Source organism: Anolis carolinensis, chromosome 1, assembly GCF_035594765.1.
Source record: "Anolis carolinensis isolate JA03-04 chromosome 1, rAnoCar3.1.pri, whole genome shotgun sequence".
NCBI classification, from domain to species: Eukaryota; Metazoa; Chordata; class Lepidosauria; order Squamata; family Dactyloidae; genus Anolis; species Anolis carolinensis.
The window spans coordinates 173,565,345-173,592,438 of NC_085841.1; the positions used below are offsets into that span (position 1 = coordinate 173,565,345).

The following is a 27,094-nucleotide window of genomic DNA, read 5'->3' on the forward strand; positions in this document are numbered from 1 at the left end:
TAGTGTTCATACCAAAAACAAGTTTAAAGTAAAGGTAAAGGTTTCCCCTTACGTTATGTCTAGTCATGTCCGACTCTGTGGGGTTGGTGTTCATCTCCATTTCTAAGCCGAAGAGCCGGTGTTGTCCGTAGACACCTCCAAGGTCATGTGGCTGGCATGACTGCATGGAGCACTGTTACCTTTCGACTGGAGTGGTACCTATTGATCTACTCACACTTGCATGTTTTCCAACTGCTAGGTTGGCAGAAGCTGGGGCTAACAGTGGGAGCTCACCCTGTTCCCCAGATTTGAACCACCAACCTTTTGGTCAGCAACTTCAGCAGCTCAGCGGTTTAATCTGTTGCACCACCAAGGGGCCCAAAAACAAGTTTATGATGACTTAAATACTGTTACTATAATTATGACAGGCTACGTAGCAGTTTTACATATTGATATTATGAGTTGATCATGTTACGAATTGATCATGTTGGTCACATTTCTTAATCACAAATCAGATACATTCATAACCAATATTTTCCTTGGGTAGACAATGTGTAGGCAAAGTAGGGTTGAGGGGACATGGAGCCTGATGGCTTTGAGACTAGTAAACATTTGGGCAGGGCTTTTGTATATCTGCCAATATGTGAGATATGCCCAAACAAGCAACATGAAGTGAAGTCACTTGCATCAGCCCTGATTGCAGGCATACCTCTTTTCCATTTCTCCATCCACAATATGGCTTCCACAGGGGTGCTATAAATTCTGTATGTGTCCATGTGTTGTCCTTGGATAGAGACTCAGTTTCTTCTGCTGCAGTTTTTAAATCTATTTGTCTCTTTCATTTGCTGGCATTTAATCCAATTCAGCCTGTGTGAAAGGCTCTGGTACAGCAGAGTTCTGGTTAACCGAGTTCCGGTTAACTGAGACTCCGTATTATTTGAGGTGCCGCTGGGGGCGCCCCTCCCTCTCCCTCTCCTTCTCTCGAGTTCGAGAGAAGGAGAGGGAGAGGAGAAGGAAACGCCCCGTGATCGCTACTGGTTAGCAACGCTCGTGGGGTGCTTCCCAAGGGGTGAGGGCTTGCCAAGGGATGTCATCTGCATTTAGATGGCACTGCACCTGGTCCCTGAGGCATTGGATCTGACCATGGTGGTATATGCCTTAGGATTTCTTCAGACTGAGCTGGGGAAAAAAGGGGAAAGTGGGGGGAATTGCCTTTGTGTGTGTCAAATTGTTTTTGTGTGGCATTTCATGGGATTCTGTTTTTTAAAGAAGACAAAGAGTTTACTTACCCCCATCACAAGATCATCTCCTCCCACCTCAACCATCTGCTTAGAGGTGACACAAGGCACTATTCATGTGACACAACTTCTGGGATCCTTTACATTCCTTCACAATCTGCTTTCTCTTGAGGAGGTAGGAGGCATCATTTTTAAGGCAGGCCCCTCTTCTCTGGGCTCTTCTCCTTTCTTCCCAATCCCATTACTCTCAATTGCGGACATCTGAAACAAAGTAAAAAAGCAAGCAATAGTGCAATTTCAAAAGGAGAAGGACAGGAAAAATGGTTACAATGAGTGCACAATTCCTTTGTTGCAACAACTTCACTAGCTGCCATTTCATTTCCGGGTGCAATTCAAAGCACTAGTTATGACCTATAAAGCCCTATACAGCTCAAGTATAGGCTATTTGACAGATTCTATCTCCCAATATGAACCTGCCCGGGCTCTGGGATCCTGAGGAGAAGCCCTTTTCTCAGTCCCACCATCATTGCAAGGACAGTTGGTTGGGATGCTTGAGAGGTGTGGGAGGCAAATTGATCAAGATTTCGGATGAATTTAGAAAATCTCATGAAATGTACAATCATGAATACTTGTTTCATGTTAAAACTTGGACTGAAAGAGGGAAGTCTCAGGCTTTATAATTCCTTAGCTACCTTTCTGTGCAGATTTATTTGGTAATAATATATTCCACAAATGCAGTGGGACAAAAAGTCTCTTCTGCTGAGAGATTATTGTCATTTGGATGAAAGAGCCATTCATGAGTAAGTTTCCGGGATGAGGCTTTCCCTTGGCACATTCTCAGTATCCTCATGCAGTCCAACAATGCACAGGTTGTAACAAAAAAAAAAATCCTGATTAATTTATTTTTAATCCAGTCAATAGTGGAAAACCTTTTAAAGATATTCTTCAAGTTACTGGTTAGTATGCAATTTTAAGAAGCATATAATTAAATAAAGCACTGAAAGTTTTACCGCAAGTACTAAACTACTTTTTATCTGTATACATGTATTTGCTGCATGTTTTACAACCCACTTTCGAAAGCTTCCCCTTTGCCTAATATACTTCTCTTTTCTTCATCAAGAATCATTTGGAGTGGCTGTTCTTTAAGGGGAAGGTACCATCTTGATCAAAGGTTAATTATCTTCTCAAGCCGATTCACTCTCAACCTGAGGATCCACTGGTGATATGCAGCAGGTTTCATATTTTAGATCTAATGCAACAGTATTTGATTGGTCCTTGTGGGGAGGTTCTTGGAGCATCTGATTGGTATCTTCTTTCAAGCAGCATGATAGGCATGATACCTTTTTTGGCAATTCAGGACTTCTGTCTTTGTCAGTCCACTCAGGTGGAAGCTGCAGGTAGAACCTGCTGCTTTGAGTCTGTGGAGAGGACAATCTTCCCGGCAAAGTTCCACAGGAAGAAACAACCTGGCAGTAGCAACAGCAACAGTGGCTTGTTTCTTTTCAGTACAAAATTCTTCTTATTCTCAGGCAAATGTTTTTAGTAGAAACAGTTTCTCTTTTAATTGTTATGCTCTATGTTCATGGTAACCATGATGGTGTTGTGATTTAAATAAATTAAGAATGAAAAGTGTTTGTTTTCAGAGAATTATTTTTAAAATGAAGGTGTTAACAAAGTATTTCTCAATTTATTTTGAATGCTCATGTACAGCATTTGATTATTAAAAAATCTTGAATTTGGCTATAGGAAGTTTATATTAATGGTTGCAATGTTTACAGTTTCTGGCTGGTGCACAGACATGTCCATGAAATGCTTCAGTAGTACACTGCAATGGTTACAACCATTTTTGAAAGTACACCAAATGCTATAATAATAAATAACAATCAACTTTATTTATATCCCATCCCCTCTCCAAACAGAACTCGGGGTGGCTTACAGAAAATAAAAATAAAACACAGTACAGATTGTGACGCAGAGGCTGGATGGCCATCTGTCGGGGGTGCTTTGAATGTGATTTCCTGCTTCTTGGCAGGGGGTTGGACTGGATGGCCCATGAGGTCTCTTCCAACTCTACTATTCTATGATTCTATACCTCTCACTTTGCATACATGTTTTCCTGGAAGAACATGGTATTTTATGCAGGAGAAGTTTTCCTTATGTTCTTCAACAGAATGGGATGGTGAGCTGAGCTGAGCTCTCTCCTGGAGATGGTGAAGAGCATGCTGGCAGATACTCATCTTCTCTGCAGATGCTGGAATGTCACCATCATGATTGCAGTTTTTTGCCAAAATATATTGCCAACTGAAGGCACCATACAAACACAATTTCAGTTGTGCCATATCAGAACCTTTAGAAGCACATCAGAACCTTTGGGAACATTGTCTATGCATGCATACTGAAATAAACGCGACACAAACTAGATTCTAAAACTAACAGAATATTGTAATTTGCTTTGCTTCTCAAAACAAAGGCTACACAGTAAGTAACCTAAAGACTGGCAAAGTTACTACTAGACATAAAGTTCACAGTGATGTACTAAAAAGAGTAGATAAAAGAACTGTGCTAGATTTTCCAAATGAACAAACAATTATACAATTGGTCCTCAGGATTCATGGGGATTAGGTGTGAAGAACCCTGGAAAAGTGGGGAAAACACAAATATCTCCAGGAGGTGGGGAGCTTTCTTGTAGACCTAGTGGATGAGGGGAGCTCACTCTCCCTCCACCTTTCCTGAAGCCACGGGAGGGGGCAGAGCATAAGCACACACCTTTGCAACTAACTTTGGCATCTAGCCAGTGCACAGGCTTCTAGAGTTGGTTGGCAAAGTGGCTTACTGTTCCTCCATCTCTCCCTAGTGATGTTGCAAAGCTGTAAGCTGCTCTAAGTCCCCCTTGGGGTGGTGGTGGTGGTGGTGGGGAGGGTAGAAATATGGTAAATAATAAATGTTGGCGTTGGCAAACCCGGGAATGCTAAACCCATGAATAAGGAAGGCCAACAGTATTAAACTCCTCACAAGAAGGAGAGTTTATGTTAGAGCCCATGGAACAAAATGACGACCTTTCATATAAGAACAAAGATGCTGTCCTTTGGTACACCACAAGTATATGTACAACCTGATGCTGAATAAAAGAGTGCTTGTCCCTTCTCACAAGACTGATGCTTCCCAGTAAACCATCAAATTTAAAAGAAATTGAGCAAATGCACGTCAGTGGAGAAAGCTGTAGAAGAAGAAACAGATGCTCTGCATTAAAATGGAATATGGACACTTGCACAGCTCCCACTAGGAGCTCCCCCAAAAGATTTAGATACTCCAGGACTCCGCGATACTTAATTTGAAGCAATGCCTATGGCAAGAGACTTTCTTTAAAGTAACAAAGAAAGTGATTATCTGCCAAATAACAGTTTTCATAGATGAGCAATAGGAAAACTTCTATATTTGTCTGCTAATCAAGGCCTGATATTGCTTCTGCTGAGCAAGAAAATTAGTGCACCAACTTAAGACTGGACTGGAGTGAAAAGGGTGGTTAGATACTTTAAAGGGAATGTGGACTTTTAACTGAAACTATCAGCCCGCAGTAATACAATATAAAGATCCAAAAATTGATTGTCATAAAATGAGAAGATGAAAGACTGTGTCCCCATCTACAGTGCAATATTATGTAATTTGAAACAGTGTAGCTGGTGCCTGTGATTCCTTTTTTTAGTGTGTCTGCTGTTCAAGGTGGATATGTGGCCTATGCCATCAAATGGTGCCAACATAAATGAGGTCTTTCATCAGCAGAACTACTCATTCTAAACTGGTAAAAAGGGGTCTCCCACCACATGTCATTAAATATGAAAATAAAATCTGATTAGATATCATCATTACACAATGGTCTTGAGAAGACAACTACTTGCACAGTTGTACGTAAACTTGAGTACGTCATCAACAGGATTCTGGCATTCATAGAATACTTACATGTTGGATCTAGTGTGATGTATCAACCTGGGGGAGTAAAATCTTCTGTCCTACCACTTCATCACATGAAGGGAGAGAAGTGTCTTCTCCCTGCTTTTCTCCTCTGCCGGCACAAAGTCCCCTGGAGCCCATCATAAGATGCAGGGCTATTTCTGGTGGGACTCCATGAGGCTCATAGGGGGAAAAAAGGCAGAGGAGTTGAAGAGGAAGCGGGGGACAGTGGGGAAATATTTTGGGAAAGGATGTCATGGACCCCATCAGTAGGGAACACAGTGAGATGATTCTCTATGCTGCCCCATAATTTCCCCCACTGTCCCCCGCTTTACAAAGGTCCAATGATGAGGTCCAATGCAAGAGAATGAATTGGGGCTTTCATTTCTGCTGTTTGTCTCCCCACACTCCCCACCCAATCTAGGTTGTGGGTGGAATAATCTCCCCGCTTCCACCTTCAAAAAAAGATCACTGGCAGCAAGAGTGTTTGAGTACAAAATTCCATCTTAAAATCAGAATGGAAAGAAATGAGAAAACCACCCTCATTAAAATAAATGCATTACTCATATCAGCAGAGTTCAATTACTCTAAAGTTATTTCAGAACATGGTTAAATGTTATACATTGAGAAAAGTGGATTATACAACCTCCCAAGTGGATTCTTTTGGTTTTCCTTGGAGCTTTTGCCATTTAGCAGAACAAAAGATTAAGAAATCTGGAGGTAATGCAGCGAGGCGTTTTTCATACTGAAGGAATTTCCATTTGTTTTTCATGAGCTTCAAGGGATAAAGAGATATTTTCAAATAGCTCCACACCCCGTCCTTTGTTTGTTCAGTTTTGTTCTTATGTGTACTGTGATTACAGAAACTTCTAGTGTCATTTTTTTTTCTTTTAACCCACCTCCCTCCATGGCCTGATGCAATCTGGAACTTTTAACGCAACTGACCTTAGAGCACAATTGGAGTCTTTGATAATTGGCATAACATTGTGAAATTAAAAGAAAAACCACACAAACAAATCAGGAGCAAATGAGAGAACCTCAAGTCCATCAATTCCCATGTCAGAGGCAATTTCCCTCTGTATATTTATTCTTGGAGAACATAAGATTGAAGGCATAATTGACCTCGTGTCCTGCTGGCAGCTGTCCCATGGGCTTCTGGTTGCCTGCAGTGGGATCAGATGTTGGACTAAAATTGCCTATGGGGCTGGATCTACACTGCCATATAATCCCGTTCCACTCATTCTATGAGTCTACACTGCCATACAATCCAATGCAGTTAGTCTGCATTTTGAAACTGCATTATATGACAGTATAGATCTAGCCTGGGTTGCTCCAGCATGAGTCCTCTTAATATCTTATGATGCTTTAGCTGTAGGTCAAATGATTTGTAACATTTCATTTTAATTTCTAATTGGAACAAAAAGAATCAAAGAGACAGAAAAATGATGTAGAAAAGGAGATCTAAAAGCCAACAGTTGTTAAGTAGAGCATCATTTCTTGGGGGGGGGGGGGTGAGGTGCAGGACGGAAACATGGTAAGCACACCAAAGACATTTATCACCAGAGGAACAAATTTGGTCTCTATGGGTAATCCCATAATCTTAAAAATATACTTTGCAAGTACAATTACACATTCAGGCTGTGAAAACAGAAGCATTCATCAGAGAAGAAATGAATTAGCTGTACTCTTGCCAGAGCGAATTCAAGAGTCTTTAAGGGTTAATTGGACATAAGAAGGGAAACTTAAAAGAGAACAACAGGGACATTTACAGAAGGCAAAGATGCAAGTTGCTACTTCTTGTTTAGCTCAGATTAATGAATCTATAATTGAACCATTTTATTTGGAAGAAATTAGCATTGATTGAAGATGAAGCCAGCTGACAGGTCCAAGCACCTCATGCAAGCAAGCTCATGTTAGCAGTAATCCAGGCTGGATAACAGTGGTGAACAGACATTTCCTTAAGAAACGGCAGAGCTGGTCTTGTGTTCCCACCTTTCAATCATTAAACCAGGACACCCACAACAACCTCATATTGCACTTAAGTAATGCCAGAGCAGTTAAAAATAAAGCACATATCGTGTTGATCTCTTCAAGAATGCGGGAGGTGACCTGGCATGCTTCACAGAAACTTGGCTGGGGGATGATAGTGGTCCAGCATATGCTTAGGCTTTCCCAGCTGGATATGGCATTAACAGGTGAGGAAAGTGGGTCGTATGTATGTTTGTGGTTGCTGTGATCTATAAAGACCAGCTTAACTTGGTCAGATTATCAACCATATATAAATGAGTATAAATACCAGGATAGACTGGGGATTCTCTTAGGCCCCTTCTACACAGGCCTTAAAATCTGAAATAAAATGGGATAAAAGGGGGGTGGGGGTGGCAAGTTGATGCTCACCGAAAATGTATGCTGGATCACATGATCAGATGAAAAACACATGTCAAAAAGGTTCTCTTAAAATTCACGATTGGCCAAAAAATGAGCTGCCACAGAGGACTGCACTAAAATCCCCAAAATATGGGACTTGGTTGGGGTACGCTGGCATGGACTGCTTTTATCCTCATTTTATAATCTTGAAACAGCTGATGAGAGATGTAAACAGATGGAGCCATGGACACACAGATAACTAAATGGAAGTCCAAGAGGACAATAATTCCTTTGTTCTCATATTTCTGAAATCAAATTAGCTTGAATTTAATTGTTTTCTGATTAAATAATTTTTAAATATATAATACACCAACAATATACATATACAAACATGTTCACATACACATACATAGACAACCCACCGCCCCTGTTGCAGTTACCCCTCATCCCACCCCAAATGCACCCTCCACCTTGGCTTTTATGTAGAGTTTATGTTCATTTTGTTTACCCCTCTGTAAGGTCAATAGATTCCTCTTCTTTTTATTTGTTAAATTCTCTCATCAGATATGCTATAGACAGCTTTCAGTTTCTTCCAAAAACTTCATGGCTTTCATGCTTCAAATTTCCAGAAATCTTGGCTATCTGTGTGTAATCCCACAGTCTGTCCCTCTAATTTTTAATGCTTAGTGTTTTTTCACCTTTCCAATCTCTGGAAAATGTTATATGTACAGCCGTGAAGCTGTACTAGCAAATTTAATTTACACAGTAGGCACCATCTTGAATTTAATGTATACAGTAAGTATCAGCATGGCAGGCAAGTGACCCCAAAAGAAAACAGGGGTCAAAGAAAAAAAATATGGCACGTGCGAAGAAGCCAGAATGGATGTCCAAAGAACTTCTAACTGAGCTAAAACTCAAAAGTGACATGTACAAGAAGTGGAAAAGGGGAGAAATCACCAAAGAAGAATTCAAACGTATAGCCAACTCCTGTAGGGAAAAGGTTCGCAAGGCTAAAGCGCAAAATGAGCTCAGGCTTGCCAGGGACATTAAAAACAACAAAAAAGGCTTTTTTGCTTACGTTGGTAGAAAAAGGAAGAAAAAGGAGGCGATAGGGCCACTGCGAGGAGAAGATGGGGTGATGGCGACAGGGGACAGGGAAAAGGCAGAACTGCTTAATGCCTTCTTTGCCTCGGTCTTCTCACAAAAAGAAAGCCATCTTCAACCTCAGCAACATGAAATGGATGAAGGATTTGGGGAAATCCAACCCCAAATAGGGAAACAAGTTGTCCAGGAACACCTGGCCACTCTAAATGAATTCAAGTCGCCAGGGCCAGATCAACTACATCCAAGAGTACTGAAGGAACTAGCGGAAGTTATTTCAGAACCACTGGCGATCATATTTGAGAGTTCTTGGAGAACGGGAGAAGTCCCAGCAGATTGGAGGAGGGCGAATGTGGTCCCTATCTTCAAGAAGGGAAAAAAGAACGACCCAAACAATTACCGTCCAGTCAGCCTCACATCGATACCAGGCAAGATTCTGGAAAAGATCATTAAGGAAGTGGTCTGCAAACACTTAGAAACAGATGCAATCATTGCTAATAGTCAACACGGATTTACCAAAAACAAGTCATGCCGGACTAATCTGATCTCTTTTTTCGACAGAGTTACAAGTTGGGTCGATACAGGGAATGCCGTGGATGTAGCGTACCTGGATTTCAGTAAGGCCTTCGACAAAGTCCCCCACGACCTTCTGGCAAACAAACTAGTAAAATGTGGGCTAGACAAAACTACAGTTAGGTGGATCTGTAATTGGCTAAGCGAACAAACCTAAAGGGTGCTCACCAATGCGTCGTCCTCATCTTGGAAAGAAATCACAAGTGGAGTGCCGCAGGGCTCTGTCCTGGGCCCGGTTCTGTTCAACATCTTTATTAATGACTTAGACGAAGGGTTAGAAGGCACGATCATCAAGTTTGCAGACGACACCAAACTGGGAAGGATAGCCAACACACCAGAAGAAAGGAGCAGAATTCAAAACGATCTTGACCAGGGGTCCCCAAACTAAGGCCCGGGGGCCGGATGCGGCCCTCCAAGGTCATTTACCTGGCCCCTGCCCTCAGTTTTATAATATACTATTTTTATATCAGTTTTAATAATATAATATTGTATATACATATAATATTGATAGTAATATTATAATGTAATACAATGTAATACTAATAATAATACCATATTATTATTAATAATATGGTATTATTAGTAATAATAATATTAATTATATATTATATATTACATGTAATATTACTAATAATATTACAGTATAGTGGTATAATTCAATATAGTAATATATAATGCTAATATTGTTCTATGCTACTAATATAATATATTTTATATAGATATATAGATATAAATTGTAAGCTGCTCTGAGTCCCCTTCGGGGTGAGAAGGACAGGATATAAATGTAGTAAATAAATAAATAATAAATAAATAATTTTTTGACTTAGGCTCGCCCAAAATCTGAAATGACTTGAAGGCACACAACAACAATAATCCTAAATAACTTGACTATCTTGTTGGCCAGAAGCAGGCCCACACTTCCCATTGAAATCCTGATCGGTTTGAGTTGGTTAAAATTGTTTTTATTTTTAAATATTGTATTTTTCTTTTGTTGTTGTTGTTGTTGTTGTTGTTGTTTTTGCACTACAAATAAGACATATGCAGTGTGCATAGGAATTTGTTCGGGTTTTTTTTCAAATGATAATTCGGCCCCTCAACAGTCTGAAGGATTGTGGACTGGCCCTCTGCTTTGAAAGTTTGAGGACCCCTGATCTTGACAGACTAGAGAGATGGGCCGAAACTAACAAAATGAAGTTCAACAGGGACAAATGCAGGATACTTCACTTCGGCAGAAAAAATGGAATGCAAAGATACAGAATGGGGGACACCTGGCTAGACAGCAGTACATATGAAAAAGATCTTGGAGTCCTTGTGGACAACAAGTTAAACATGAGCCAGCAATGTGATGCGGCTGCTAAGAAAGCCAACGGGATTCTGGCCTGCATCAATAGGGGAATAGCGTCTAGATCCAGGGAAGTTATGCTCCCCCTCTATTCTGCCTTGGTCAGACCACACCTGGAATCACACTGTGTCCAATTCTGGGCACCACAGGTGAAGGGAGATGTTGACAAGCTGGAAAGCGTCCAGAGGAGGGCAACTAAAATGATCAAAGGTCTGGAGAACAAGCCCTATGAGGAGAGGCTTAAAGAACTGGGCATGTTTAGCCTGCAGAAGAGAAGGCTGAGAGGAGACATGATCGCCATGTACAAATATGTGAGGGGAAGTCATAGGGAGGAGGGAGCAAGCTTGTTTTCTGCTGCCCTGCAGACTAGGACACGGAACAATGGCTACAAACTACAGGAAATGAGATTCCACCTGAACATTAGGAAGAACTTCCTCACAGTGAGGGCTGTTCGGCAGTGGAACTCTCTCCACTGTGGTGGAGGCGCCTTCTTTGGAGGCTTTTAAACAGAGGCTGGATGGCCATCTGTCGGGGGTGCTATGAATGTGATTTCCTGCTTCTTGGCAGGGGGCTGGACTGGATGGCCCATGTGGTCTCTTCCAACTCTACTATTCTATGATTCTATGATTCTAGGGTTCAAGAAGGCAAACTTAAAAGCATTAGGAAAGTTAGGAGAGATGATGACAAAAAATCTGCTTGTACACATTTTCTTATATCCACATCAGTACTTATGAGGAGCAGAACATCTTGGAGAGTCAATAAGAATTTTTTTTAAAAGAAAACTTTCAGAGGATGTCCCAGGTCCATTTTGCAAATCTGCTACAACCAAGCCTTTTGGATGTCGGGGTACTATTTACTGAGATTGAGAGTTCCGTGTTTGGACTTTCCTTCATGTGCAGCAATTTTTTTTTACCCCACTTCCTTCTCCCAAATTAAGAGACTGTCTGGAAGGGCCCTTAGTGTACTATCTACCTTGATGCCTATCACAGTCTATGGACAAGATCACAGAATTAGTCTCAGAGGTATTGTTAGACTTGTTCCATTAGCAGCAATGGGGAAAATTTTAAGGTTAGTTTTTCTGTCATTTTATGGCTATCAGGATAAAACTTGGCACACTTGTAAGCAACATTTACAACTTTAAGCCTACCAAGTTTCAGAATGTTTTGGTCATCCATTGATTTTTAGGAATTTAATTTTTTTTGCACATAAAAAATCTCCAAGAGGTATTGTATCCCCCTTAATTTCTGCACAATGAGGCAACATAAGCAGGGCATCAATCCTGCAAGTTCTTTTATTTATTTCTCACTTATCCCTGTTCAAATTCAACTAGAACACTTGCTAGCTTGCAAAAACCTCCCCTCCCTCCTTTCATTTGATGTCAGAAACGGCACTCTTTCATTATGGGCTGTCAAAGAGGGGTAAAGTTAGCTGTGAATTTAAAAACAATTTATAAGAACACACTTCTAGACAACCACAAAACAAAGACAGCCTGACATGTAAAGGAATGTAATCAATAGTCCCCATTATAAAAAGAAACAGGCCAGTTTCAATAAATGAAACTCCACTTATTCTTGCTCATTGCTTTGCTGCCTATGAAAACCCTGAAGATGGCTCTCTTGCATAAGAACCAATTCAGACACTGTCATTGGAGCAGAAGTCAATAATTAGGTGTCCAGCAACTCTGTGAGAGGGATTACACTGGATCAGTTTTAATTGGTGAATATTGGTGATGTGGAGAAACTGCTGCAGCAAGTATGGAAGACAACCTGATTATCCCTGGTTCTTTTGGCTGGTTATCCAGGGAGAATATGCAATGCAGTTTCAAATACTATCGATTATTAATTCATCTCTCAGGGAGGGGAACTTTCTATCTTGTTTAAAACAATTTTAAACCATTTCTAACTTGTTAGATCATTGCTGAAAAAAAGCCTTCTTTGGATCCTCTGGACCTTAATAATTAAGGACCTTCATCTGAGCCAAATTTTTCTTTTTTTGGGCAAATGATTGAGAAGGCAGTTATCTTCCAACTCCAAGCACCTTGGCCCATTCCAAACCAGTTTCAGAACACAATACAGAGTTGAGACTGTTGTGATCACCTTAGTGGATGATGTCTATCTTAACATTGATTGTATCCCTAGTGGTGTTTTTAGATCTCTTCGTGGTGTTCGATACTATTGGCCATGGTATCCTTCTGGAACAATTGGGGGGTTGGAAATCAGAGGTACTGTGTTGCAATGGTTCTGGTCATACCTCTCAGGCAGATTGCAGATGTTGTTACTTGTGGACAGCTACTCCTTAAAAAAGGAGTTATGTGGCATACCACAAAGTGCCATTCTATCCACAATGCTTTTTACCTGAAACTGCTGGGACAGATCATCTGGAGAGATGGATTGCAATCAGTACATTGATGACAGTCTTAGCTAAGGATAATGTGCCTCCTATGAATGAATGCCTGGAGGAGATAAAGGGTTGAATAAAAAAAAACAACAACAAATTGAAATTGAATCCAGATAAGACAGTGGTGTTTGACATTAAGGGTTCTAACCTAGAGTTGGAGATGTATCAATAAATTCTGGATGGGATAAATTCTTTAAAACCCTACATGGTTTGGGTTCAGGTTATCTGCAGGATCACTTCCTCCTGTGCAATACACTTAGTTTCTCTGGGACACATTTACTCCAACCAGTGAGAACTTGATTGGCAATTGTTTCCCAGAGGACCTGTGCATTGCCCACCCCTTGACTGTGGAATGACCTGCCAGAAGATCTTCATCAGCTAAGTAAGCTGGAAAAAAACAAACAAACCGAATTTAAAAACTTCATCTTCTGGGACAGGTTTTGGAATCATTACAATTCATACCCAAGCAGCCAACCTAAACATTAAAGCGCAGAGTACCAGATCTTATCTTCTTTCATACTGGTAATGAATCAGACAATGATAACTTGTGTCAACCTTGTCTCCACCTTTCTGCTGGGCAGCCATGTATATCCATCATAGTGGATTGTATGTTGTCTTATACCAGTGCATCTTGCCCCAGTCTGCATCCTTAAACATATGCTAAAGTTTCATTTTCAAGTCTGCATTTTTTTCTATTTGATCTGTAGCCCAAAACATCAAGCAAAAGAAGGATCACCAAAGAGAAGAGAAGCTGGGATGTAAGAGGTGGGGGATGTATGGGTAGCTACTAGAGTTGAGTGAAAAAGTCGGAATCGTCATTAATCATAAAAGAATCATATCTTTTTGGGTTCTGAATGGGGTTCTGAGGTGGTTTGGCCCTTTCGAATTAACCTTCTAATTTGAAGCATTGGAGCCCATTCATTTAATAGCCTCAGAAAACCTTCAGATATACGGGCAAGGGCACTTCTGCCAGGGAAGGGGAGGAGAAGGAGAGAAAAACACTCCCCGGCAATGAGAGCTGCCTCTTGCTGTGCCAGGAAAGGGAAGGAAACAGAGGGAAAGTCAAGCGCTTTTGTCTTCTTCTCTTTCCCTTCCTCAGTGGGGAAGGCGCTTCTGCTGGGCCGGGGAAGGGGAGGAGGAGGAGAGAAAAACATTCCCCAGCGATGAGGGCTGCCTCTTGCTCTGCCAGGGAAGGAAGAAAACGGAGGGAAAGATGAGCGTTTTCTCTCCTGGGTAGTTAGAACAGGGCTAAGCCTCATAGGAAGAAACAGCGGGCCGATTTGAGACCCACTGGGTGATCTTGGGCAGGTCACACACTCTCAGCCCCAGAAAACCCAATGAAACAGGAAATAACACTTCCAAACCAGGAACAGATTTTTGTTATTATAAAAAATTTTTTATGAAAACTTTGAAAATTTGCCAAAAATCTGAGGATAAGTCAAATGTTCTTAGATTTGATGAACTAACAGTGGTAAATGTGTTCTACTACTGTAGCAAATTTAATTAGGATAGGTCAAACAATGAGGGAGAGAAGGGTCCCTCAAGTTGCCCCATTGACAATAATGTTCCCTTCATGCGCATGCGCATCCACCATTAACGAAGTACATACAAAGAATCGGAATGTTCAGAAAGTTTTGAACTTTTTGCTTCAAAATTCAGAAATGAAGTGCCAGCACCTCTACTTTCGAAGCGAGTATTCAACCATTTTTTCATGGATTGCACATACCTAGTAGCTACCATTTATAATTTAGAGAAGGTAATATGTTTCCTATAAACTGCTCATGAGCAGTAAACCGTAACCATAAGACGGATACATGACATCTGAAAATAGTTGTTTGAGGACTTCCTCAATGCTTTTTTTAATCTTAATGTAATACCGTATTTCTTTGACTCTAAGACACAATTTCCACCATATAAACATCTAAAAACTGGGGTTGGTGATACTGAAATTAGTGTGCATCTTAGAATCTATGTAATGTTAGAATCTAAAAGATATGGTAGTTTCTATCTCGAAATCTGGTAGACTGATGACTACTGTTTGGCATGTTTATTCTTTTTTTGTGTGTTGATAGTAAGCCAAGGTGAACTTCATGACCATGAGCTTAAACAAATACCACGCATGCAGTGAAAGAAACAACCCCCATTCTGGGATTAAGGGATGTTCACACCAAAATATAAGAGACTTCTCTGGTCATTTGTTGGCTTCTTTCTCTTGCTGCAACCATCAGCCTGTCTTTGTTGGATTATAGCACATCTGCAGATCTGACCCCACCCTCATTAAGGTATAGTTGGTTCTCAAGATATTGTCTATCTCAGCAGTTATTGATTTTTATCTTTGGCAATGGAAGAAAAAAAATTAGACATTATATTTTTCCCTTTTGCTTCCCTTTTGAATTTAGGGATTTGGTGATGAGAATAGCTGTAAGAGTATCAGTTTAACTCAGATGTTATTTGACTTGATCTGGAATACATAGACAACAAATAACTTGATTTAGCATCTCTTTTGGGAAGATCCGATATGAACAAAGAAGGAACTAATGCAGAATAGAAGGACTCTTGTGTTTGTAACTGTTCATGCACCAGGTTTCATGTGGCTCTATAGTTTGGGATAGATATGAAAATAATAATAGTAATAATAATTTTATTTTTACTTCCCTCTCTTTGTGGCTTGAGGCAAGTTACAGCATAATTAAAACATATACATTATCATGATCACCGTATCAGCCTAGAACTGGCTGATTCAGTTCTCTGCCATAAAGAAGGGAGGGGGTGGGGAAGGGAGGTTGGGTACAGAGTAATGTAGATAAGACATCTGTTTGTGAGGGAATTAGAAATTGCAGTTAACAGACTATGGTCACAGTGTTTGATCACTAGAGGGTGGATGGGAGTTGGGCTGTTATAGTGCAGGGTGTTTGAAATTTTTAGAACTGTTATTCAGCAATTGTGGAAAGATGGAATAAATCATTTGCTTCCAGCGTATTGTTGTTGTGAGCTTGATTTCAACTCCAAAACTTCCAGAGTCTTACATGCACATTGTAAAAAATGTTTTATATTTCCAGTTCATACAGTAGTAAATCGATGTTGAAATTAGAAGTGTATTTATATATATCAATACTTGGAATATATCGTCATTTAGACATTTTAAATTTCCCTCATAAGTCTTTCTGTTGGTTTCTGATTTGAAGCATATAGTTGAGCCCATTGTACTATCATCTTATAATGCTTGGGACCAAAAGTGTTTTTGATTTCTGATTATTTTTTTGTATATACATAATAAGATATCTTGGAGATGGGATCCAAGTCTTAACACAAAATTAATTTATGTTTCATATACACCTTCTGTAAGCAGCAGCAGCAGCAACAACAATGTTTTATTTATAACCCGCCTCTATTGATGGTTCAAAGTGGGGGTACAACAAATAAAAAAAAACATATCAACATATATATATATATATATATATATATATATATATATATACACACACACGATCAATTACATAGATAAAACACAAAAATATAAAAACATAGATACAGAATTGACATATAGTAGCAAAAGAATGCAGATCAAAATTCATGATTGAAAGTTGACTGGGTAGGTCTGACAGAAGAAATTGGTCTTCAATTGTGTTTTAAATTCGTGCAGTGGCTGGACCTCTTCCGGCAGATCATTTCACAGTCATGTGGTGGCCAATGAAAAGATCTGGGTGACTGTTGCCAGTCAAGTTCTGGCTGGTCAGAGTAAGTGTCCCTCAGAGGATCTAAGTGTCCTAAAAAGAGGATTGTGCAGGAGTAAGTGATCCTGTAGGTAACCTGGACTCAAAGCATGTAGGACTTTAAAGGTCAAAACCAATGTTTAGTTTTTTGGCCTAAAACTAATTGGCAGCCAGTGGAGTGATTTTAGCATGAGTGTAATATGCTCACGCCTAGAAGATCCTGTAACCAATTTGGCTACAGTAATGCCTTGAAAGATGTCTCCAGCTACTACAGAGATGACCACCTGAAGCCTAATCCTGCCAAGAAACACACACACACACACACACACAAAAGTGTTGCCGAAGGCTTTCATGGCCGGAATCACAGGGTTGTTGTGTATTTTCCAGGCTGTATGGCCATGTTCCAGAAGTATTCTCTCCTGACGTTTCGCCCACATCTATGGCAGGCATCCTCAGAGGTTGTGAGGTACCTGCCACAGATGTGGGCGAAACATCAGGAGAGAATACTTCTGGAACATGGCCATACAGCCCAGAAAACACACAACAGTCCTACAAAAATGTGTGAAAGAAAGTCAATGTGCATCAGTGCTCTGTGGTTTGCGTAAAAACCATCTGGGCTTCAGGCTGGTTTCATGATTTTCTCTGCACAGAGAAATCACTTTCTTCCATTCCTGTTTGAAAATGTATTAACTAGGGCCATAGTGAAATTATAAAATAAAAGCAATGCCCTCTGAATATTTACTCTTTGCAGACAGTTTAAATGTCAGGCTTTTAGACATTATTCTGAGAGTATTGTGGTTATCAGTCAATCAAGAAGCAAACAGAAATGGAAAATACAATTCCATTATTGAGTATGCTAACAAAAACACTCTTAAAAGATGACCACAAAACTCTCACAGTAATAAGCGACATATAGCTACATATACTGAATGAAAGTGATTTAAAAAAATCTGAGACACCTAAATTGTGAAATGGAACCTTTCATAGTTGTTTTTTATTTATTAAAAGCCTGTTTTGAATATTGTGCTGTTGTGTAACAAATATAATGCTAACAAAAATGATACTTTTCCACTTGAAGAAGAGCTTGCATAACATCTTGTATAAGAGGAGGAATTAATGCAACCTACATATAAGATCACTGGTGTGATTTATTGTGAAAACTCTTGTATGTTTGTGGAACAGTACTACTATTGCAATCAGTTCTTGGATTCACACCAATATTAATACATGCTTATAAATGATAACTGGAACCATTGCAATAGCACAAATAAAGAAACTCAATCATCTGTTTTCTTTTCCCAGCAATGTCTCCTCTGCTGGCACTTTTAGTCTTGGCTGCTGGCCTACATCCATGTGTTGGAAATGAGGTATGACTGCATGTGTGAAATGTGAAATTAATTCCAAAAGAAGCACTCTCTGTCTTCAACCAAATAGGATTTCACTGCTGTGCCTTCAACGTACTTTCCAGGGATTACGAAAAAAGGATAACACATAGGAGTAATGTATACTCATTCCTTTCACTGATAGCCTTTATTAGCTACATATGTATTCATTCTGCAGATAATGAAATAATGTACTTTATAGCTATTTTGAAAGCAGTAACCTAAGACCAAAGGCTCTTCCAGACAGGCCCAAAACGCGGGACACCTCAGGTAAAGGTGTAACACCCCTAGACTGCGTGAGCACTGGAAACCAACACGGAGGCCAATAAACAATCTAATATCTTTATTAAAGCAATAAAGTATGCAGAGTATATCGTCAAGCAATTGTCCTTATAGGAAATATCAAAAATAGTCCAAATAAATGAAGTTATATGTCCAGAATTAGAGTCTAAATTCTACAATCCAATAACCGAAACACACTCAAAGTCTTTGGAAGTTTGAGTGGGGAAAGAGCAAGGATTCACCGGGAGATTCTTGAAGTAAGTCCAGACAAGGATTCGAGGCTAGGCAAGGTAATTCGTGGTGGATCTGAAACGCAGTCCAAACTTGAACAGGAGTGAAAACACAACTCCCGGTCTACTCGTGAGTAAGCACTCCGAAAGGCCACTTAGGAGCTCGGAAACAAGGGACGATGTTCTTCTTTGATTAGTCACGTTGACACCGCGATAGGGAAAGCTCAGTGCAGAACTTTTATGGAAGTTCAAGAGCTCCCCCCAACAGGTGTTTAACTCCCCAATTGTTCCCAGAGAAAGTAGCTGTTTCAACATGCCTGCCTCCCCGAAACTTCCCAAGGGAAACGGTTTAATTACAATCGTCTCTCTCCGCTAATCTCGCGCTTCGTCTCAGAAACTCCTTATGGGAGCGATGTGTTTTGAGAAAGGACTTCCTATCAAACACGACACTTTCCGGGGAACCAGGCTCTGTTTCAAGGGTGTTCGTAATTGGCTTTGGCACGAAAATGTCAACAGGGGACATCTGGAATGGAACAGAATCTTGCTGAGATGGGAAAAAACCCATATCCTCTTCAGTTTGATCTATGATGGCTGCGGGGTCATGGGTCAAAGGTCCCTGTGACATCACAAAAGGTGAATTAATGCAGAGTAAACTGGGTTTTACAAGTTTAGGTAAAGGGTTTCCCCTGACATTAAGTCTAGTTGTGTCTGACTCTGGGGGTTGGTTTCTAAACCAAAGAGCCGGCATTGTCTATAGACGCCTCCAAGGTCATATGGCTGCATGACTGCATGGAACACTGTTACCTTCCCACCAGAGTGGTACCTATTGATCTACTCACAATAGCATGTTTTCGAACTACTAGGTTGGCAGAAATTGGGGCTAACGGCAGGAGCTCATCCTGCTCCCTGGATTTGAACTGCTGACCTTTCGGTCAGCAAGTTCAGCAGCTCAGTGGTTCGACCCACTGTGCCACTGGGGGGCACTAGATAGTATTTTTTCTACTGTTTTCAGAATCTTAATTGGCCACCAGGGGTTGCTAGATAGTATGTTTCCTATTATTTTCAATATCTGGACACTAGGGGGCAGTAAATAGTATATTTTTCAATTATCTTCAGTATCTGAATTGGCCACTAAATAAGATTTTTTCCTGTTAATTTCCCAGTTTACTCCGCATTAATTAGACACTTCTAAAGAGCAAGACCTTAAGCTAAGGTCCGGGTCTTTAGAGGTGAGGGCCTTGTGGGGACTGACTCCTGGATCTGCCTCCGCATCCTTCTCCTCTGGGCTCCCAAGTTCCCAGAAGAGCAGGATGGTGCCCCACTCTCTGCCCAGCCACCCATTTCGCCCCCAAAACTTACCAGAGGGGCCTGCAGGTAAAATCCTTCCTCCCCCCACTGCATGATGTGCCATTTTCATGTGTCAAAAGTCCTGTCCAGAGTGACCTGTGCTACCTGCAGCTCCCCTGGTAAGTTTGGGGGGCAAAATGGGAAGTTGGAGGGTGGGGGCTGGATGGAGTCCCAGAAAATCTGAGGGTTTGGGTTGAAGGTGGAGACCAGAACTCGAGAGGAAGTGGGTTATTTTAACCCACTTCCTCTTGGGGTTTAGCATAGTGTAGAAGGTCTCTCAGTCACACTAGTGTCATATGAGAAAGACCCCATATGAAAAGAGATGATTGCATTTGATTGGAATAAGATGGGAGAAAGACAAGCAACTAATAGCACTCTGATTTATGTGTGCTCCCTGTAGAAATTATTATACTAATACCTGCACTACCAAGAATGTTAAGTTATATGATTCATTTATGCATTCAAACAGCCTGGAAAGCATTTCAACATCTTGGTCTGGAAAGCATTTATTTTATGAACAAAAATAAATCATTAATGACCTCCTTTTTGAATGAGAAAGGCCTCCCAATTCTTGAGAACAACAAGAAAGGAATAATGACATGTGATAAGTTCAAGGCAAAGATGCTGCTGTTCTGCTGTAATTGCAATTTTCCAGTCTCCTGCGATAAACTCCTTAATGGATTCTATATGTGTGTGTTTTCTCATTTTTGTGTTTGTGACTAAAAAATTGATTTCATGACAGAAACATACTGCAGCTTTTGCTGCATTGTCAACTGATTTACCAGAAGTACAGAAGGAAATTGTTGACATACACAATGCCCTCAGGAAGCAAGTCGAGCCAAGTGCTTCTAACATGCTGAAGACGGTAAGAATTTATGCAGCACTTTTTGGGTGCTTCATTTTTTTGTCTCTCATACCTTTGAATGACTTCTGCTTTGTTTTCCAAGGCATTCTCAAAAAAGTTATTTTTACACATAATTGTAAGAGAGAGAGAGAGAGAGAGAGAGAGAAAGAGAGAGAGAGAGAAAGTATAGACTTCTTAGAAAAAAGAAAAGAATAGCTATTGTTCGTTATCATGAAAATATTTGAATGATTCAAATGATCTGTGGTGCAAAACTTATTTTGATGTCAAACTACTTTTTGACTCACATTCACAACAATACAAGAAAACTTGCAAAGGGTTATGTGATATTCCTTCACTATTCAATGAATCCACACTAAGGTTGTGCTCAGAATCCATTTCCTCTGTTTCCTCCGTTTAATTCAGTACCTTTGGTACTTCAGGAGCACCCTTATTGAACAAAAATCAAATAAACATGAAACCAAGTGGGAGCCAATCCCGGCTCCTCGCCTGCTTTTCATGAGCAGCCTCCTTGCCTTGGAGAGTGTGTTTGTGCCATGCAGGCCCAGAAAGCATGTGCTTGCCTTCAGCCGAGCACCTCTCTTCTAGAGTAGAGATACAGGTAAGAAGCTCTTAAAACACACATCTGCCTGCAGCTGAGCGCCTCTTCTCTAGAATAGAATCAGCTTAAATAATTGCCTATGATGGGCAGGTAACCTGGGAAGCCCGCCCTACATAATGGGCTGATAGAAAATGGATCTTTCGGTACCTCAAAGAGAAAACAGATATCTACCCTCCTGATTTTGGGAGGCTCTCAAAAAATGGATCAGGGCTCCCACTGAAAGCATGGACACAAAACGGGTCAAAGTTTACCCGGATTGCACAACTCTAATCCACACCTGTAACATGTTTATAAAAATTAATGAGACTATCCATCCTTAAGTTACAAACCTATTCTAATGTGGTTGCCTTAGTTATTGGGAAAAGTACAAAATTTGCAATTAACTCATTTGTAATGACATATTTTCAAAAGCCTGAGAATAGTTAGATAACAGTGTCATCTTTGATACTACAGGTGGGGGATCTGTATTAATCTCTCATACACACACACAGAAAGACACACAAAGAGCCATGTCTAATATCTGTTGCTATGAGTCTAAGCAGGGGTCAAGATCTGATAATGAATGAATTGCCAAAGATAGCTTTTAACCCAAATAACCTTGAGGGGTGATGATGATATTTTGCTACAAGATGTTAAAATTGATAGGACATTTTTCTTGGGTACCATCCAATATGTGGGTTCAAGTTGAGTAGCCCTTATTTAAAATGGGTGATTCATTCACAAATGGTAAATCTGGTACATGAAAGCTTGAGGTCAGCTATATACTTTTGTTTCTTTCAAGGAATGGAACGGGACAGCTGCAATTAATGCCAAAAGGTGGGCTGAAAATTGTGTATACTCCCACAGCCCTGGAAATCAAAGAAAAATAGAAGGTAGGTTAAACTATCTCCTGAAGTTTTCCTCTTTACCCTGGAGAAAAATAGTGCATGTAGTCTAACATCTTATGAGTGCAGTTGCCTTCCATGACCCTTAATTAAAACAGCAAGACAGCTTCCTTCAATCACATTGGGATAGCCAGCAAGTTTTAACCCTTCCCAGAAAATAGAGGTGACTGAGCTGATGGAAGAATAATAATGTTATTTCTATATGGCTTAGCAAAAAGTATATAATGCTTGGGACAGAAGGACAGGCAGTGTGATGTAGTAGTTAAAATGTCAGGCTCTATCTACACTGCACTAAAATGTGGTGAAGATAGTGCATTATCGTAAGGCACCTAATGCAGTTTAACCCAGAATAAACCTGGAAAAAACACCTCCAGAGATCTGGACCTTTCAGTAAGGTATGCATCTTTGGAGGTGTGGGGCCTGTGGAGATTCTCCTGAGATTGCCATCTACCATCTCAGCAGCAGTCTTGAAAGCAATCTCACCTCTATGAGCTCAAGCAGTCTTCCTTCCCTCCCTCCCTCACTTTCCTGGCTTGAAAAGGTAAAAAAACGCCCCTCGCCAAGATTGGAGAATTCCAAGGGCTCCCTTTTGCATCTGAATGATGCATCGAGCTCTGGAGGGACTTCCCTTCCCTTCTTTAGAAGTCTGTCGTGTTAATTAGGTGCAAAATAGATTTGTTAGAAGTCTTTACAGCTAGGAAATCGGTCAAGGGAGTACAGGGGGCTTGTTCAGCATGAAAGGAAATGTGGCCACCCACTCTCCAAAAAGACAGGGTTTTGGTCTTCTGTGAGAGCAGCAAATGCGCAGGGAAGTGGAGGTTTAAACTCCAGTTCCATGCGCATTTTGCATTGTGCAGAAGTGCCCTTGGATTCAGGTTCAAATTCACAAACTCCTTAACTTTATCCAAGCTACTGGAGTCACAATACATCAGTCATTCACTTATTATATTGGAAGATGATGGTGACAAAATTGTAGTGACGAGAGAAGTCATGTAAAAATAAGCATAAAGAAATGAACTATTTTTTGTCTGTTTCAGGTACTTTCTGAGATTCAGGTCAAATCATCTGAGGCTGGATTTACACTGTCATATAATCCAGTTTCTAAATCCAGATTATCTACTTTGAACTGGATTATATGCATCTACACTGTCATATAGTCCACTTCAAAGCAGGTTACCTGGATTCAGAAACAGGATTATATGGCAGTTTAGGTGAGACCTGATAGACATATACAGTCACTCCCCAGGTTACAAATGACCTCTAGATTTTTTCTCAAATTCTATAGGTTTGTTCTTAAGTTGAATTTGTATGTACTTCAGAACAGATACACTTTTAAAAGTAATTCCAGCCATTTTTGTTTTGTTTTGGGTAGCATATAGAAGAGTTAACACCCCTGTAATGTTTGTTTTGCTGTCTTTGCCCCTGTTTTCATCGCAATTTTTGTTCCAGTGACAATTGGATTTTGAAAATTTTGGCTTTTTGTGGAAACAAGGATTGGTGATAAAACCTCAGTGGAGACACATTTTTCCCCATGACAACTCTTTCAGGAGTGAGTTTTGCTCCTTAGGGGTAGATTTCCTTTCACTTCCTGTTGTCTCACTCCCATTTGTAACTAGAAGTTGTATGTAAACTAAATGGTTGTAACTTGGGGACTGCCTGTAATAAAAAATATCCCAGGCTGTTTTCATTCAATATCTTTTAATGTGATCTGCTTTTACTTATTTGTATTTATTTCTCTCTTTCCTTCTTTTCAGGTGACATGGCATGTGGTGAAAACCTCTTTTATTCGAGTGTCCCAAAGCCTTGGTCAGATGTAATGCAAGCATGGTTCGATGAAAGGAAAGACTTCATATATGGAAAGGGACCGACATATGAGAAAGCAGCAATTGGGCATTACACTCAGGTACATTACTTAGGTAACATATGGCAGCCCATATTTCATTCAGCCATGTTCCAAAAATGTCTCAATGTTCAGTGAACATATGGACGATAGGAGTAGGGGTAGGAGCATACTTACTGAATCCACTGTTTAGACTCTGTATATTCAACTAAGCCCTCTTGTCTATCAAATGTGCACACATATTTTACCTGTACAATCCACAACATGGGCCTTACAAGCTCTCAGAGCGCATCCAGACAGCACTTAAAGCGCATGCCCTCTCGCATTTTCCCCATGGGCGTTCCGATGATGTCTTAGGGAAAAATGAATGCTTTTGGCACAAAGCAGGAAACCCTGCTTTGAGCCAAGGTAATTTGTCTGCTGAAAAGACCTTTCAGAAGACCTGGGTCTTTCCAGGTGCAGGAGCTGTGTAGATGGGACCAGGGATTGTGCTGCGTGACTTCCAGTGCCCATCTACACATCTGTCTTGGGTTTCTTGGCCTCCCAGAGCCCAAGAAACCCAAGACAGCTCCTACCCTCTCTCAAATCCCCTTTAAAAGCCTTAGGTAAGGTAAAGGTTTTCCCCTGATGTTAAGTCCAGTCATGACCGACTCTGGGGGTTGGTGCTCATCTCCATTTCTAAGCCGAAGAGCCGGCATTGTTCGCAGACACCTCCAAGGTCATGTGGCCAGCTTGACTGCATGGAGTGCCGTTACCTTCCCGCCAGAGCTATTGATGTACTCACATTTGCATGTTTTCATACTGCTAGGTTGGCAGGAGCTGGGGCTAACAGCGGGTGCTCATTCCGCTCCCAGGATTTGAACCTGGCACCTTTTGGTCCACAAGTTCAGCAGCTCAGTGCTTTAACGCACTGTGCCACCAGTCTGTTAAAAGCCTTAAAACAAGGAAAATAACTCACTCAGTTACCATTCCCCCTTCTCCGGAGTTCTCCTGGTACTTACCAATGACGCGCCAGGAGAAGGGGAGAGGAGAAAAATCGCTCCTGCCCTCCCTCCTGGCATATCATTGGTACATGCCAGGAGAACTTTGGAGAAAGGGGAATAGCAGCCAGGTGAGTTGTTTTCCTTGTTTTAAGGCTTGCTAAAAGGTTTTATTTTGTGTCGCAGTGCCCTGCTGGAAAGCCTGGCAGGGCATGTGGACACCCCACCCAGAAAAGCATGTGCTTTTTGGGGTGTGTGTGGTCTAGAACCTGGGTTCAGATGGACACTTGGGAAGTGAAGGAAGAAGCACTGTGCAAAATCCAGTTTAGTCCATACATTCACTGATAAATAATTATATCTTCTCAATTGTTGTATGCTGCTCAATATTTTTCACATCATGTACTAATCATGTGTCAGTATTCCATGTACTGTACACAATATTCTCCTTAACTCAGATAAAAAATTGGATTTGCAAACAATCATATCATTCTGATTTTATGACTGGAAGTGGATTAATTGCTAATCCTAGGTTGAACTAAAGTTATATCATATTTTAAGAAAAACATCTAAATTGCAGGGATGGTCATCTTCAAAAGGCTACTGATCCCTTCTGACTCAGTGCTTGGTGCACTGCCACTATTTTCCAGAACTGAAACACACATTCTTTTTTGATCTTTTGATCTGTTTCAGAACCATACTTAATAATAATAATAATAATAATAATAATAATAATAATAATAATAATAATAATAATATTTATTCTTATATCTCCGATATAAGGGGACTCGGGGCGGCTCACAACAATAATAAAAAGAGTGACAAATTACACATTGTAAAATCAAACATGAAAAGCAGTCATACAATCAATACATACATCACATGTTAAAAACAAGGAGATAAAACAGTTCTAGCCGAAATAGAGGGCTTCTGTAGCTTCGTGGCAGAAGTACTCAGCAAGGTATCAATAATCATGGCAGAACACTCTCTAATTAAATTAAATGGGCAGACAAATCTACTCCCAAAAATTAGTCGTCGAAGGCCCTCTGGAAAAGCCAGGTTTTAAGGCTTTTTCGAAAGGCAAGGAGGGTGGGGGCCTGTCTAATCTCCCTCGGGAGTGAGTTCCAGAGGAGGGGGGCCACAGCGGAGAAGGCCCTCTCTCTCGTCCCCACCAGCCGCAACTGCGGGAGCGAGAGGAGGGCCTCCCCCGAAGAGCGAAGAGATCGTGCAGGTTCATTGGGGGAGATGCGGTCTCTAGGGTAGGTGGGTCCCAAACCGTTTAGGGCTTTGTAGGTGATAACCTGCACCTTGAATTGGGCCCGGAAAACAAACGGCAGCCAGTGGAGCTCCTTAAACAGAAGCGTAGAACGAGCCCTGTAGTTTGCTCCTGTTAGAAGCCTGGCTGCCGAGCGCTGAACTAATTGCAATTTCCGGGCCGTCTTCAAAGGCAGCCCCACGTAGAGCGCATTGCAATAGTCCAGTCTAGAGGTAACTAAGGCGTGGACCACCGTAGTCAGATCAGACTTCTCGAGGTATGGTCGCAGCTGGCGCACAAGTTTTAGTTGTGCAAAGGCCCTCCCGGCCACGGCCGACACCTGAGCCCCAAGAGTCAGCCCCGAATCCAGGAGGACCCCCAAGCTGCGGACCTGCGCCTTCAGGGGGAGTGCAACCCCGTCAAGCACAGGTTGCCACCCAATACCCTGATCGGACTTTCGACTGACCTGGAGGACCTCTGTCTTATTAGGATTAAGTCTCAGCTTGTTCGCCCTCATCCAGGCCAACACAGCGGCCAGACACTGATCCAGTATCCGAGAGGCTTCCTTGGATTTTGGTGGAAAATAGTAGTAGAGTTGGGTGTCATCCGCGTAGAGATGGCACCGAACTCCAAAACCCCGGATGACCTCGCCCAGCGGTTTCATGTAGATATTGAAAAGCATGGGGGACAGAATAGAACCTTGCGGGACCCCACAGGACAATGGCCAGGGGTCTGAGCAGGTGTCCCCCAGCTTCACCATCTGGGAACGCCCCTCC

The 27,094-nt window shown here is 41.1% G+C and overlaps 1 protein-coding gene across 4 annotated transcripts in view; it reads left to right on the top strand.

Moving 5' to 3' along the window:
• The window catches only part of LOC100557734 (serotriflin), a 53,369-nt gene that overhangs the window by 15,784 nt on the left and 10,491 nt on the right, over positions 1–27,094 (top strand). The window contains exons 1-6 of one of the 4 annotated variants that reach the window (XM_062959193.1): positions 7,254–7,360; positions 15,018–15,227; positions 17,961–18,025; positions 20,642–20,764; positions 22,144–22,234; positions 24,001–24,149. In XM_062959193.1, the coding sequence (XP_062815263.1) occupies positions 17,963–18,025; positions 20,642–20,764; positions 22,144–22,234; positions 24,001–24,149 (426 nt within the window). In that variant the 5' untranslated portion in view covers positions 7,254–7,360; positions 15,018–15,227; positions 17,961–17,962. Of the gene's footprint in view, positions 1–7,253; positions 7,361–15,017; positions 15,228–17,960; positions 18,026–18,524; positions 19,372–20,641; positions 20,765–22,143; positions 22,235–24,000; positions 24,150–27,094 lie in introns of those variants that run through there. The other 3 variants (XM_062959177.1, XM_003215211.4, XM_062959202.1) reach the window with 3 other exon arrangements.